The sequence below is a fragment of the Mytilus galloprovincialis genome, chromosome 7 (assembly GCF_965363235.1).
Source record: "Mytilus galloprovincialis chromosome 7, xbMytGall1.hap1.1, whole genome shotgun sequence".
NCBI classification, from domain to species: Eukaryota; Metazoa; Mollusca; class Bivalvia; order Mytilida; family Mytilidae; genus Mytilus; species Mytilus galloprovincialis.
Genome location: NC_134844.1, coordinates 82,327,954 through 82,340,976, shown reverse-complemented (window position 1 = coordinate 82,340,976; position 13,023 = coordinate 82,327,954). Strand labels below are relative to the sequence as shown.

Here is a 13,023-nt window from a genome sequence, read left to right as displayed (position 1 = left end):
TGTCTTGTCATGGCTGTATTACAGATGACTGGACAATATTGTTAATTTAAACAGCATGTTTTATTTAAGTAAATAGATTCAACATTGAATTCTGCAAGTTTTCATTTTAGGACAAAGCGATGTTCAAATATAGGACATACTATTAAAGCTGTCAGAAAAAAACCCCATATAAAGCTGTATATTTTATAAAAGGTTGAGGATTTATTTAAGAGCAAAATGATTTTATATGAAATTGACCTTACCTCTTTGAAACATTTTAAAGTTACCACCATTAATGCATAGACTTTTGCTATTTTAACATTTGTCAAAGCAATATCTTTAACAATTTGCACTGAGTTGATTGGCATGACATTGGAAAATGGTTCATACCATTCATATTTTGAGAGTAGTTGTCTTTTTTGGAGATATACCTGTTATGCCAAAGATTTGTGATTTTTTTGTTTGTCTTGTATTTGTAAAATAAATATAATTTTCTTTCTAGCATTTAGCTCAGCAGCAGCACCAGGCAGAGTCCAATTCTGTACATGATATTGTGAATGCTGGAGAAGAATGTGGACTGAGCACAGAGGAATCATCATTAACATGTGAAGATTTAAACACAGAAGAACCTCCACTAAATATAGACAATACAATGACTGTTGTGGGAGATATTGAATTCAAAGATGATTGATGTTAGTGACAATTTAATTGATTGTAATACAATGTAATATGTTTAAGTGGGAGAAGTTGTAATGGCTTTGTATATGTCAGTGGTGGCAGTAAGCAAAGTTAGGCATACCTAATCATTAATCTAAACATTACCTTGGTTAATAGAAAAAATGTTCAGGATTGAGAATGGTCCATTGAAGGAAGCTACAGGAGGTTTAATGTTAAAATGGCTGAAAGCTTTGTAGGTAAGAAAGGCAGGCAAACAAACATTGATTTGTTCAGCTCAGTGAGCCATGTGCTTAAAACTGGCTGACAAAATCAAATCTGCATCTTTTTTCATCTATAAAAGGCCAATATCATGTTTTGGTTCCACCATTATATAAGATTGAAAAACCAAAATGATCAGATCAAAACAATAAAGTTCATGTCATAGTCTTCAACCATCTTTATGACTAACAGAAAGTCTGAAAATGATCAGTTCCATTATTGTCATTCAAGCTCTAAACATGTGGATAGTCAGCATTTGTTTCTTCTTAAGTCATTACATTTGGTTACTTATTCACATCAAGGAAATTACAAATTTCTAATGTTAGTATCATTCTACTGATTTACCCCTTTATTCTCTGACAAGAGGTGACCATTTAACTTATGTTGGTCATCCTTTTGCATTTAGCCTTATGAGAAATATTAATCTAGAAGATGCTTCAAATCAGATTTAAATCTACCTGTAGAAATGTCTTTGGTGCAGATTTCTTTCTGTTTGCAGAATTAAGATGCGAGGATTTGAATAGAAATTTACCAAATGCTAGATGGTACTAAAAATCTAGAGTGTTGAAGAAGGAGACGTGGAGTGATTGCCAATGAGACAACTATCCACCAGAGACAAGTGACTTAGATTTTAGCAAATAAAGAACCCTGTATGACTTCAACAATAAGCAAAACCCAAACTGCATAGCAAGCTATATAAGGATCCTAACATGACAAATGTTAAAATAATTCAAATGAGAAAGCCAATGGTCTAATTTACAGTGTAACCTGCCTAGTCCAACACAGAGTATTCCAACAGCCTGCTTGAACCTACACATTTTCATAGTCCCAAAATATGCCTATCCGTGCAGAAAAAAACCTGAGTATTCGAATGCTCTGCTTAATCCGACATTTTTTCAGATACCCCAGTGTTCAGATTTCACAGGTTAAACTGTGTGTATATAAAAAAAATTGAATTCATGAAATATCAGTTATAAAAAAATATTTGACATTTTGAGTTTTCTCATTTGTCAAATTGCACCATTATAAAAAAAAACTCTTTTCATCATGCATGTAGGTTTTCTATAAATGATTCTTCTATGACTCCAGGTGGACATTTATCACATAGATGACCCATACTGATCAGGGTTGAAAATATTTCATAAAAGAGGGACGAAAGATACCAAAGGGACAGTCAAACTCATAAATCCAAAACAACTGACAACGCCATGGTTAAAAACGAAAAAAAACAAACAAACAACAGCACACACGACACAACATAGAAAACCAAAGAATAAACAACACGAACCCCACCAAAAAACTAGGGGTGATCTCAGGTGCTCCGGAAGGGTAAGCAGATCCTGCTCCACACGTGGCACCCGTCGTGTTGCTTATGTGATAACAAATCCAGTAAATAGTCTAATTCGGTAAAGTTTCCAGTGATCTCAGAAGATGAATGGATGGGTTTAAGGGTCACAATCTTTATCAGCTCACTGTATAAATCAGAATATGCTAACAGGTGTTCATGAAATTGACAACTTTGTGAAATCTGGAAGGCACTCAAAGGGTACTTTCTTTAAATGAATTGATTTAATTTATAGAGAAACGGGTTCTTCCATGGTTACTCCTGGATTATTAGATTTGTCCAAGCTGGATACTAGTAGTTAAATTATCCATTTTAAAGTCCTCCCTGAGGCGCTGTATCTAAAATTGATAATTATTCTGGATTGAATATATCATTTGGAGGGTATGTTTTTAGCGACAAGTCAACATTTCTATTGAAGTTAGTTATTCTCCATCTTGAAGACCTGTTCTTATGAGGTTAAATTCATACAGAAAATAGAGGGGTGAACGATACCAAAGGGCCATTGAAACTCATCGGTTGAAATTAAACTGACAACACCATGGTTAAAAAAGAAAAATACAAACAGACAAATTATAGTACACAAATCAGAACATAGAAAACTAAAGACTAAGCAACAGGAATTTCACCGAAAACTGGGGGTGATATCCGTTGTTCCTGTTGGGTAAGCAGATCCTGCTCAATACAATGTTAAAAATTAATTATGATGAGTAAGGTCTCCTTATAATGAATCAATTGTGTTTTATAGTTGTTGATTTCTGTGTCATTTGATCTGTTGTGGAAAGTTGTCTCATTGGTAATCATTCCATATGTTCTTTTATATCTTAGATCTATTGTAACTTGTCTTTCTTATACGATTATTTGCCTCTACTAGAATGCTGAATTTAGGTTTACCCTTTTTGGGGTTCTTTGCTAAAAGAAAGCCAGAAATTATAAACAGAATAATAATAAACTATCGATAATACAAGATTACTAACAAAAAGATTTCAGTCGTTAAAATAAGTCTACTGATTATTAGAGGGCGTTCATTGTTTAAGATACAGAAAGACCTAGAGAAGTGAAACGTGCTATTAAGATGAGGTTGTTTATCAATCTATTGTTTCTGGATTGCATCCTTGGTATATTCTTATTTTCAACAAAGTATTAACAGAAAACTATTTTTTAGTCTATAATTTTCCACATATATCAGTTTTTTGTCGAGCCTGCAACTTTTGTTGCAGAAAGCTCGACATAGGGATAGTGATCCGGCGGCGGCTACGGCGGCGGCGTTAGCTCACTTCTTAAAAGCTTTATATTTTAGAAGGTGGAAGACCTGGATGCTTCATACTTTGTATATAGATGCTTCATGTTACGAAGTTTCCGTCAGTCACATGTCCAATGTCTTTGACCTCATTTTCATGGTTCAGTGATCACTTAAAAAAAAAGTTCAAATTTTTTGTAACGTTGAATTCTCTCTTATTATAAGTAATAGGATAACTATTTTTGATATGTGCGTACCTTGCAAGGTCCTCATGTCTGTCAGACAGTTTTCACTTGACCTCGACCTCATTTCATGGATCGGTGAACAAGGTTAAGTTTTGGTGGTCAAGTCCATATCTCAGATACTATAAGCAATAGGGCTAGTATATTCGGTGTATGGAAGGACTGTAAGGTGTACATGTCCAACTGGCAGGTGTCATCTGACCTTGACCTCATTTTCATGGTTCAGTGGTTATAGTTAAATTTTTGTGTTTTGGTCTGTTTTTCTCATACTATATGCAATAGGTCTACTATATTGGTTGTATGGAATGATTGTAAGGTGTACATGTCTAGCGGGCAGATGTCATGTGACCTTGACCTCATTTTCATGGTTCAGTGGTCAAAGTTAAGTTTTTCAGTTTTGGTCTTATTATCTAATACTATATGCCATAGGTCAACGATATTTGGTGTGTGGAAATATTTTATGATCTTTATGTCAGTCGCCCAGGTTTTATTTGACCTTGACCTCATTTTCACAGTTCATTGCACAGTGTTAAGTTTATGTGTTTTGGTCTATTTTTCTCAAACTATAAGTAATGGATCAACTATATATGTTGTATAGACGCATTGTTAGCTGTACATGTCTGCCTGGCATGGTTCATCTGACCGTGACCTGATTTTCAAGGTTCATTGGTCTTTGTTTAGTTATCTTGGTTAATGTTAAGTTTATGTGACAGTTGTAATAAAGCTTAGCTTTATACTTAGGACTATCAACATAATATTAATGATTAGTATAGAAGGCGAGACATTTCAGCGTGTGCACTCTTGTTCAGCTACATGTGTCGTCAACTGGAATCTGTCAAAATTATGACAAAAAAAAAAAAAAGAAATGGTTCGGAACTAAAATTCTACTTAATTTTCAAAAATTAAGAGCTTATAAATCAAAGAGTCGCACTCATAAAATGAAAACAACACCTTATTTCGTGCGTCTTTTCTGGATATGCCTTAGTAGACTTTTTGTAATTAAAAAAATTATAAACGGACAATTTTAGAAAGGTTTGTTATAGAATGATGTCCGTACCGAAGTTCCGACTACTAAGCATATTTTGGCACAACTTTTCAGAATATTTGTGATTTAAAGCTATGCTCCGTATTTGATTTGGTTTTCCAAATATTCCACCGCCACTTGCGAGTTTTGTAGATGAAACACGTAAATGTCTATAAGCTTATATATCATCTTTGAAGAGTTTTAACAACGACATCAGCATTTTGGTTTTGATGCATCGAAACGTTTATTTTCTTTTTGCTCGTTAGAAAAAAAAAAAACATGGTAACTATATATATATCAAAACCATCGAAATCTGCTACTAATTGTTTTTGTCTTAATGTTACTTTAAGGACAGCTGAATTTATCTTATGGACAATAACCTTATCAGTGTGATCATGTCTTATCTTCTGATACATTAAAACTGAAAGTGGAAAATGTTCAGGACAGTGTGTGCAATATGTGAGTCAAACTTTATTCACAAGTTAAAATAATTTGTATATGAAAAAAAATACAATTAAACTTAAAAATACGAAATGAGGATTAATATATAAATTATGATCCAAGTAATAACTATTTTTACAAAGTTTAATCATTAAGTATAATCAAATGTTTCAGAAATTTCAAATGGTGAAGTTCATCCCCCCTTCGTACGTTTTACGGACGCCATCACAAGTTTGTTTCACCGTTACGGAATATCCGTTCACAGATGATATCGGATATTTTCCTAATGTCGTAACTACATTTCAACGAATGTGATCTACTAAATTGACTATTTACCGGGGTTGTAGTAACATGAGCAACACGATAGGTACCCAATGTGGACAAGAATCCCTCCCGGAAAACCTGAGATCACTCCAGTTTTGGTGTTGCTTAGTCTTTAGTTTTATAAGCTCGTGTCTTGTGTACTATTGTTTGTCTGTTTGTCTTTTTCCTGTTTAGCCCTGGAATTGTCAGTTTATTTTCTATCCATGAGTTTCATTGTCCCTCTGGTACCTTTCATCCCTCTTTTCTAAGCAGTTAACAGTGAAAGGATATCAGCTTATAACATTGACAATGAAGTTATTATTAGCTTTCTAAATCCGGTCACTTGCGTTAACTTCGTTGTCTGGTAGGTTTTTATTGATGTAAAATCAGAAATTTACAGGGGTATTATCTGTCAAATTCATTTTTGATCGATTTGACTCAAATTCTCATAGCTGATTTATGAATTACTAAAACGTATATCAAAATTACAAGAATTCTGAAATAAACAATTAGCAATGCAAGTACTCGACGATATTTCTCGGGCTTTTGTCTGTATGCTTGTCTAGACGCAATCTAATTAAACATCGATCGAGGTAATTTCTGAAGACTGCCGACGGTTATATTACCTACTATAAAAATGAATATAAATGAACAGTGACCTCGTGCAATTGGACTTTTTAATTTATGTTATAGGTTAGATGATAAGCTGATCATCATTTTTACCTGTGTAAAAGTGATTTTTTTGTGTATCAGGCAATGTTGACATTCTTTTTCTTTTATGGGCCGACCACGACTTATACATGCGTAACCGATATATAGCTTATAGGTTAAATTAAGGGTCACATGAACATTAATTTCTATCGATAATTGTGTCGCGTTAAAGTATAGCCTGACAACATTCGATTGAAGCGACACATGAAAAACGTCTGTCGTCTTTTACCACGGTCATCGTTCTTCTACAAGGCGTTAAGTTTTTCATATGTCATTTTATTTTTTTGATTTAAGTAATTTTTGCAGTTTCTCATACAACAAAGGGAAGATTTACTTTGTATTTGATTGGACTTGTTATTTGTTTTGACTCGAGCACCATTGGTGAGTCCTCTATAGACATATTGCGTGTGTGGCCTATCAAACTAAACCTGGTATCTTAGATGAGTTTTTAACATATAACACTTCTTTTTAAGAAATACTTTAACGAAGTGTTTTAGATGTCTTAAATGACACAGACAAATTGTTTATCATATAGGTTGCTTTTACATTATTTATGGCGACAGGATGTCAAAAATGCAGAACACTAACGCTACGTGAGTACAATTAATTATACAGTTACATTTCATAGTATTGAGAGTGTTGTGTATTAATATTCTCCCGCAGCAAAGATTCTTTTTATATAATTTTAAAACCAAATACTCACTTTTAGCATTTACATCGATTCGAAGAACTTGGCATAGATAAAACACATCAAACGAATGGACAACAACTGTCATACTCCTGACTTGGTACAGGCATTTTCAAATGTAGAAAATGATGGATTTAACCTTGTTTTATACGCTAAACCTCTACTTTGTATTACAGTCACAAGTTCCGTCATATTTACAATACAACGATGCGTGAACAAAACAGACATAAAATTCAGGTAAAATTGGCAAAATAGGGTATACTGGTATACTGGACTTATACGTGTAGTATCTTCTATAAGGATTGTTGTCGGTTGATTATCGAATTGCCTTGGCTGTTTAGCAAGGATACTTAGTATTCTTGTGACAATATAAATACTTATGATATATTTAAGGGTTGAACTGTTTGGTTTCCAAGACGTCATGATGCATATGGCTGGTGGCTACAGAATATCATTTTATGTGTCGGAAACAGACTGTAATGACCCGTCGTCTTTGCCTGGAGAATTTCACGAACCCTTTGGTGGAACAGTTGACTTCTACTTCCAATACACTGAAGACAATGTTTTGACAGCGCAATTCTCAATGTCAAAATTTGAAAGAAACTCCACAGGTACCTTAAGCTCGTATTGCTAGAATTGGAATACAAAACTCAAATTGTTATTGGCAGTCAAACTATCAACAGTTAAGCAGCATACTATACAGTGGCGTTTTTTTTAATTATACAGAAATAACAAAAATATTGATTGAACCTTGTTTTCCTTATTTACCACAAACATGAATGGTACATGCGAAACCTGAAAACAATTCTATGCTCTTCAACTTCGTACTCTATTTGGCCATTTTAACTTTTTTGGATTCGAGCGTCACTGATGAGTCTTTTGTAGACGAAACGCGCGTCTGGCGTATATATTAAATTTAGTCCTGGTATCTATGATGAGTTTATTTACCTTTTGATCTCGTTTGGTCATCGTTAGTTAATGTAAGTGTTTTCTTTATTGCTAGTTAAATGACTACTTTTTTTGTTAAAGTATAAACAATCAAATTAATTGCATATTTTCATCATCAATAAAATACAGCACACATTGCAAATACATTATATACAACCAATGATACTTTTATTGCAGGAGGTCTGGTAACCATTCTTCGGCAAGCTTTCTTAACACAAACAGACGAAGCATACTGGATGGTATCAGTTCTGACACCAGACAAATCTGAAGTTATCTCATCTTGGTCCTTTGCTTGCGCATTTGGAAACAATACAAAAAAGTAAGAACAAAGTGTATTTGTACATATAAGTCTTTTTAGTCTTAAAGCAAGATCTAATGAATCAGAGATTGCTAAATGACAATGATAATGCATTTGCAATGATTAACACACCGAACATGCAAATTTAGCTTTTGTTATTCCAACGGTGATTGAATTTTCCTATGTGCCCTTTTAAGTATGTATAGTAATCGGAAACATACTTAAATCAACTAAAGCTGAACTTAACATTTAGTCGGTGCATCATAGTATAACCATTTACCTGTACCTGAGTGGCATTTTAAGGCATCTACGAACATGGATATTGATCCGTTATCCAGAATAGCAAAACTGGTCACAGTAAAAAACAACAAACAATAAAACAAAAGAATGTCAACATTGAAAAGTTAAATCGGGGAGGCACCTGAAATAACAATTTTCTTGACTGAGACGGCCCACAAAAAATATTCTTTTACAGGTAAAACGATGCACGTGCATGTCTGTCTATATTATATTTATTTTTATATTTATGTGACTATCTGCAGCCTCGGTGAATAATATTATTATGGCGTCTAAATCTGAATTACGCACAAATGCTAATACATTTTAATGAGTCTATGCATTGTTAATTGTTGTTTTTTTTGTTTGTTATTTTTTTATTATTTTTCGGACTTTTTAAATCAAGAATGAAATTTGGGTTAAATCGGTGAACATGTATCTAAATAAACTCATGATAGATACCAGGATTAAATTTTGTACTTACACCAGACGCACGTTTCGTAACTGTAACTCGCGCAAATTCATCCTAGAATTCCAGATTGGTATTTTCCGTAGCCAATGGTTAAAATGCATTATGATGTCTGACTTGTTATTGCCTATGAAAATTCTGTTTCAGCAGCAACGTTCTGAGATTTTTTGCAGACGAAACATCACAACCACAACAGTTGCATTCATTTGATGATATCAAATCCGCTTTAATGACGGGAAGCCGAGTGTGGTATAACGCAATGTTTTTTCTCTGTAAAGGAGATGTTCCCTGGACAGTTACCGGTGGTCACGTAAGAGGTATGAAATGTAGTCAACTAATAGTGCTGAGCTGACAGTATTGAGCGGAATTTTCTTCATCTCAATAATGTGCTTTTCTGTATTACTTAAGAGCCAATATCAGGAACATTACCCCTGAATGTTTTCAACATTAAACTCAAAACACTGTTGATTCATATAGTACCGTTCCTTTTGATCTACCGAAACCTCGATATAAACACCTGTTATTGGTATCATATTTTCGATATTTGTTATCATTATCATTTCTACATTTTTAAAACAAATTGATAAATCATAAAATTATACAGAACACTGATTGAAATATTATCAAACTCTTAAACTTCTAAATCTATTCTTCGCATCTGGTCAGATCAATTGTCTAAAACATTGTGGGAAACGATTTATAAAATGATAAAGTAACAACCATAGGTACCTCTGAATTCTTATTAATGTGAGTAAATTATCTTGATAGGTATACGTTTTTCAGTCACATTAATGACAAATATGCTGTTGTTTTTATTACTAGTATAGCGATTTAAGAAAAATAAAACCCAGGAAATTGAAGATTTGAATTTTTTCTGTAGATTTTGATATAACTGTCTCAAACTCTCAAGAGATCATTAGTTCCTCTTTGAATGCACTGGTACGTCGGACAGGTACAATACAGTCAGAATACATTGTTGTTACGAGTACAATCCATGACAACAGGATTGTTAACTTTGAAGTGACTGACAACGATGCTAAGACATTTAACACGGTCTTCAATGGAACAAAAATGTGTTACCTACAAACAACAATGCCTGGTGGAACTGTCAATTATTATGTTGTGTGAATGTCAATATAAACAACTTGTAAGACAATATCTTATTTTCATTAAAGCCCTATTAGTATCAATTATTTAACGTTTAAGTAAAATTAACATGGAGAGTGTTAATTATGTAAAATAGAGGCGAAAGATACAAAAGGAACATTCAAACTCATCAATCGAACATAAACTGCGACGCCATTACAATAAAGAAAAGACCAACAGACGAACACAAAACACAAATAAAAAACTAAAGGTTAGCAACCCCAACCCCAACAAAACTGGGGGTGATCTCTGTAAGGAATGGTAGGCAGATCCATCTGCACTTGTGGCAACCGTCGTTTTGCTCATTTTGAAATAAACCCGGGGATTATTCTAATTCGGTAGAAAACATTCAGAGAAAAGGGGATGGGATTGCAGTTACGACAATTGAAATATATCCGTTGTCATCTGTGAAACGGATAATCCATAACCAACTAATTATGTTAAACACTTATTGTTATTTGACCTCTGTTACTGGCCATTACCCTCACAGACGTTCCCATAAAATGTTGACGGCATAGCATATAAATGACAATTAGCTGAGAGGTTGATAGAGAAGATAGTTACTCCGGGAAAACCGTCTGTTCGAGGGCTTTCAAGGTCGTCATTTTTTAAATTATTTTTCTTAAATTTAGATATAGAGTCGATATATGAATTTGTAAGTCAAACTAATTCCATTCTCGTATTATTCAATGTAATATATAAACAATGTATGGTATGAGAGTTTCTCGACGTAAATATGAATGGACTATTTGTCAATATCTTGTATTTATTGATCGTGTATTTATGCATCGTTGGCTTTCAATTTATTGGGTTTAAACATTCCAAATAAGTACTGCACCCTTATATAAAGTTTTATTTTCTTTTCATTGTCAGTGGATGTTAAACAAACAGCCATTAATCAAATTGATCATTCACAATCATGGTGTATGCAGGACACGCATGTTCAGATATTTTCTTACCAAATGCATAGTTGATCCATCTTTAATAAGATTTCCTAAGTGACTTTTTTGACATATTGTAGGGGGGAAAATACTGACATCTATCGTTAACATCATTTATTTTAGGTATACAATTGTCTGGAATGTTGCATTTTTTCTGTGTTTTGAACGTGCGTGTTTCTTATAATATCAACACTTTGGTACTTTAGTTTTTATTCTATATTTTCATTTCTTCCGTTACGTTTTAAGCCTGTATTTAGTCGGAAGTAAGAAAATGGCTAGACGTCAATAGTATGACGGTAAGGCAGTGACTGCTAAATAGAAATTATCTGATAAAAGTTGTTTTTCGATCTTTCATGTTGTTAAACAACACTTTTTTAAAATAACAATTAATTGTTGGTAATGATAAAGCTATACCAAATTAATAAAAAATTAAATTTACACATTCAATACATACGTGTATTAAGTTTAAAATTAATGTAGTATCAAGTTCTCGATCAACTACCGTCAAACATCTTAAAACACGTATCGGAAGCACTAACAGAAGGACGCACACACGACAATGTAATGTCCCTCTTCTACAGCATAGGAGTTTTAATACTTAATATATATGGAAAGAAAAACAGACCATTTAAAGTCATCAATGTATTGGAAAATTAGGCATTAGTTTGAGACAAATTAATGAACAGGACAATTAACAGGCGTTAGAAAAGCAATAGACGTATTTGAAAGACATTCGACAAACCATTTATTGCTAGCTTTCATGAGAATGTTAATAAAACTAAACGTTATTTTTAAAACGATCATATATGTTCATACACTAATTGACATGATAAATAAAAATGAAATCAAACATTGCTAGGAAAGCTAAAACTTCACATTCAGGGCAACATTTATAACAATGTAGGTGGCCTTCGGCTGTTGTCTGCTCTATGGTCGGGTTGTTGTCGCTTTGAACATTCCCCATTTCCTTTCTCAATTTTACATACAGCATTAGTAGAACAAAACAAACTTTAACCGACATTATTTTCCAAATTATATATCAGTTAATCATGTATACGTACCTCATTAAAAATAAACGTTGGGGAGTATTTCAGTATAAAATTGAGAATGAAATTGGGGAATGTGTCATTGAGTCAACAACCTGACCAAAGAGTATTAGCAACCGAAAGCTACAAATGGGCGTATTCTACTTACAAGCAGGCCAATTAAAAAAACCACGAAAATCCTCTATTTCATTGTTCAATGTGCGTTTTCAGGATTTGACACTCTATGAATAATTCAAGATAAAATCATGAATTGATTTAAGACAGTCAAAATACCATAATTTTTAAACATTTTTGTTTAATCAACTCTCTCCTGAAAACTAAAATCCAACAAAAACCAATTGCAAACATAAAAAAAAAAGAAAAATTAGAGGACATTCCTAGGCAGACTTGAGATGGGTTTCCTATATTTTTTTTTAACCAAAACTAGTCATAGTCTCAAGTATCTGTAAAATATGTATTCAATTATCAATTTGTTCATTTTTGTTTTTTAACGTCCAGTGGCAAACATTTTAGTATTTCAATTCAATTCGAAGGCATATGACATCATGTAAAATTGTAGAACGTTTCTATATTTATAATCAAAATAATCAAGCATGTAACTTAAAAAAATACAATGAAATAAGATAAAATGATATTAAAATATTATTAACCAATACATCCATGTAATAAAACATCACCGGCAGGGGACATGACTCCCATCATGATTATATGAAAGAGGAACACTACAGAATATCATTTACAGTTTTTAATAGATATAATATTCTTTTATAAAACGAAAGAACAAAAAAAAAATCATGAAATAGATAAGAATATTAAAGCATTTAATATGAATGCGGTTCGAATATTAAAGGAAAAGATATAAGCCAGTTTAAACAGTGAACAAAATATATAATAACCTGACTTAATAAAAATCTACTACACTCTCTCACCCGCATTAAATCAAATTCAGTATTGATTTACATAAATTATTACCCTTCCATTCTTTAATGAATA

At 32.9% G+C, this 13,023-nt stretch overlaps 2 protein-coding genes across 4 annotated transcripts in view; both read left to right on the top strand.

Annotated features, from left to right (window-relative positions):
* The window catches only part of LOC143083800 (uncharacterized), a 29,489-nt gene extending 28,326 nt beyond the window's left edge, over window positions 1-1,163 (top strand). For both annotated transcript variants that reach the window (XM_076260162.1, XM_076260161.1), the window contains exon 14: window positions 482-1,163. In XM_076260162.1, coding sequence (XP_076116277.1) covers window positions 482-670 — 189 coding nt within the window. In that variant the 3' untranslated portion in view covers window positions 671-1,163. The remainder of the gene's footprint in view (window positions 1-481) is intronic.
* Window positions 1,164-5,123: 3,960 nt separating this feature from the next.
* Window positions 5,124-10,053, top strand: LOC143083798 (uncharacterized). Of its 2 annotated transcripts, none has more exons than XM_076260160.1 (6): window positions 5,124-5,222; window positions 6,754-6,811; window positions 7,300-7,517; window positions 8,032-8,173; window positions 9,048-9,214; window positions 9,778-10,053. In XM_076260160.1, exons 1-6 carry the CDS (start codon window positions 5,198-5,200, stop codon window positions 10,023-10,025), a joined length of 858 nt encoding a protein of 285 aa, XP_076116275.1. In that variant the 5' UTR covers window positions 5,124-5,197; the 3' UTR covers window positions 10,026-10,053. The 2 variants fall into 2 exon arrangements, with proteins under 2 accessions (XP_076116275.1, XP_076116274.1); XM_076260159.1 differs by having other exon boundaries at window positions 9,045-9,214.
* The last annotated feature ends 2,970 nt before the right edge of the window (window positions 10,054-13,023 follow it).

What these genes read in the sequence shown, in the direction of transcription:
- LOC143083798 (XM_076260159.1), top strand. Translation starts at nt 5,198, where the DNA reads ATGTTCAGGACAGTGTGTGCAATAT. An exon ending in TTTGGAAACAATACAAAAAA is followed by an intron (nt 8,174 to 9,044) that starts GTAAGAACAAAG and finishes ATTCTGTTTCAG; the next exon opens with CAGCAACGTTCTGAGATTTT. An exon ending in TACCGGTGGTCACGTAAGAG is followed by an intron (nt 9,215 to 9,777) that starts GTATGAAATGTA and finishes TTTTTTCTGTAG; the next exon opens with ATTTTGATATAACTGTCTCA.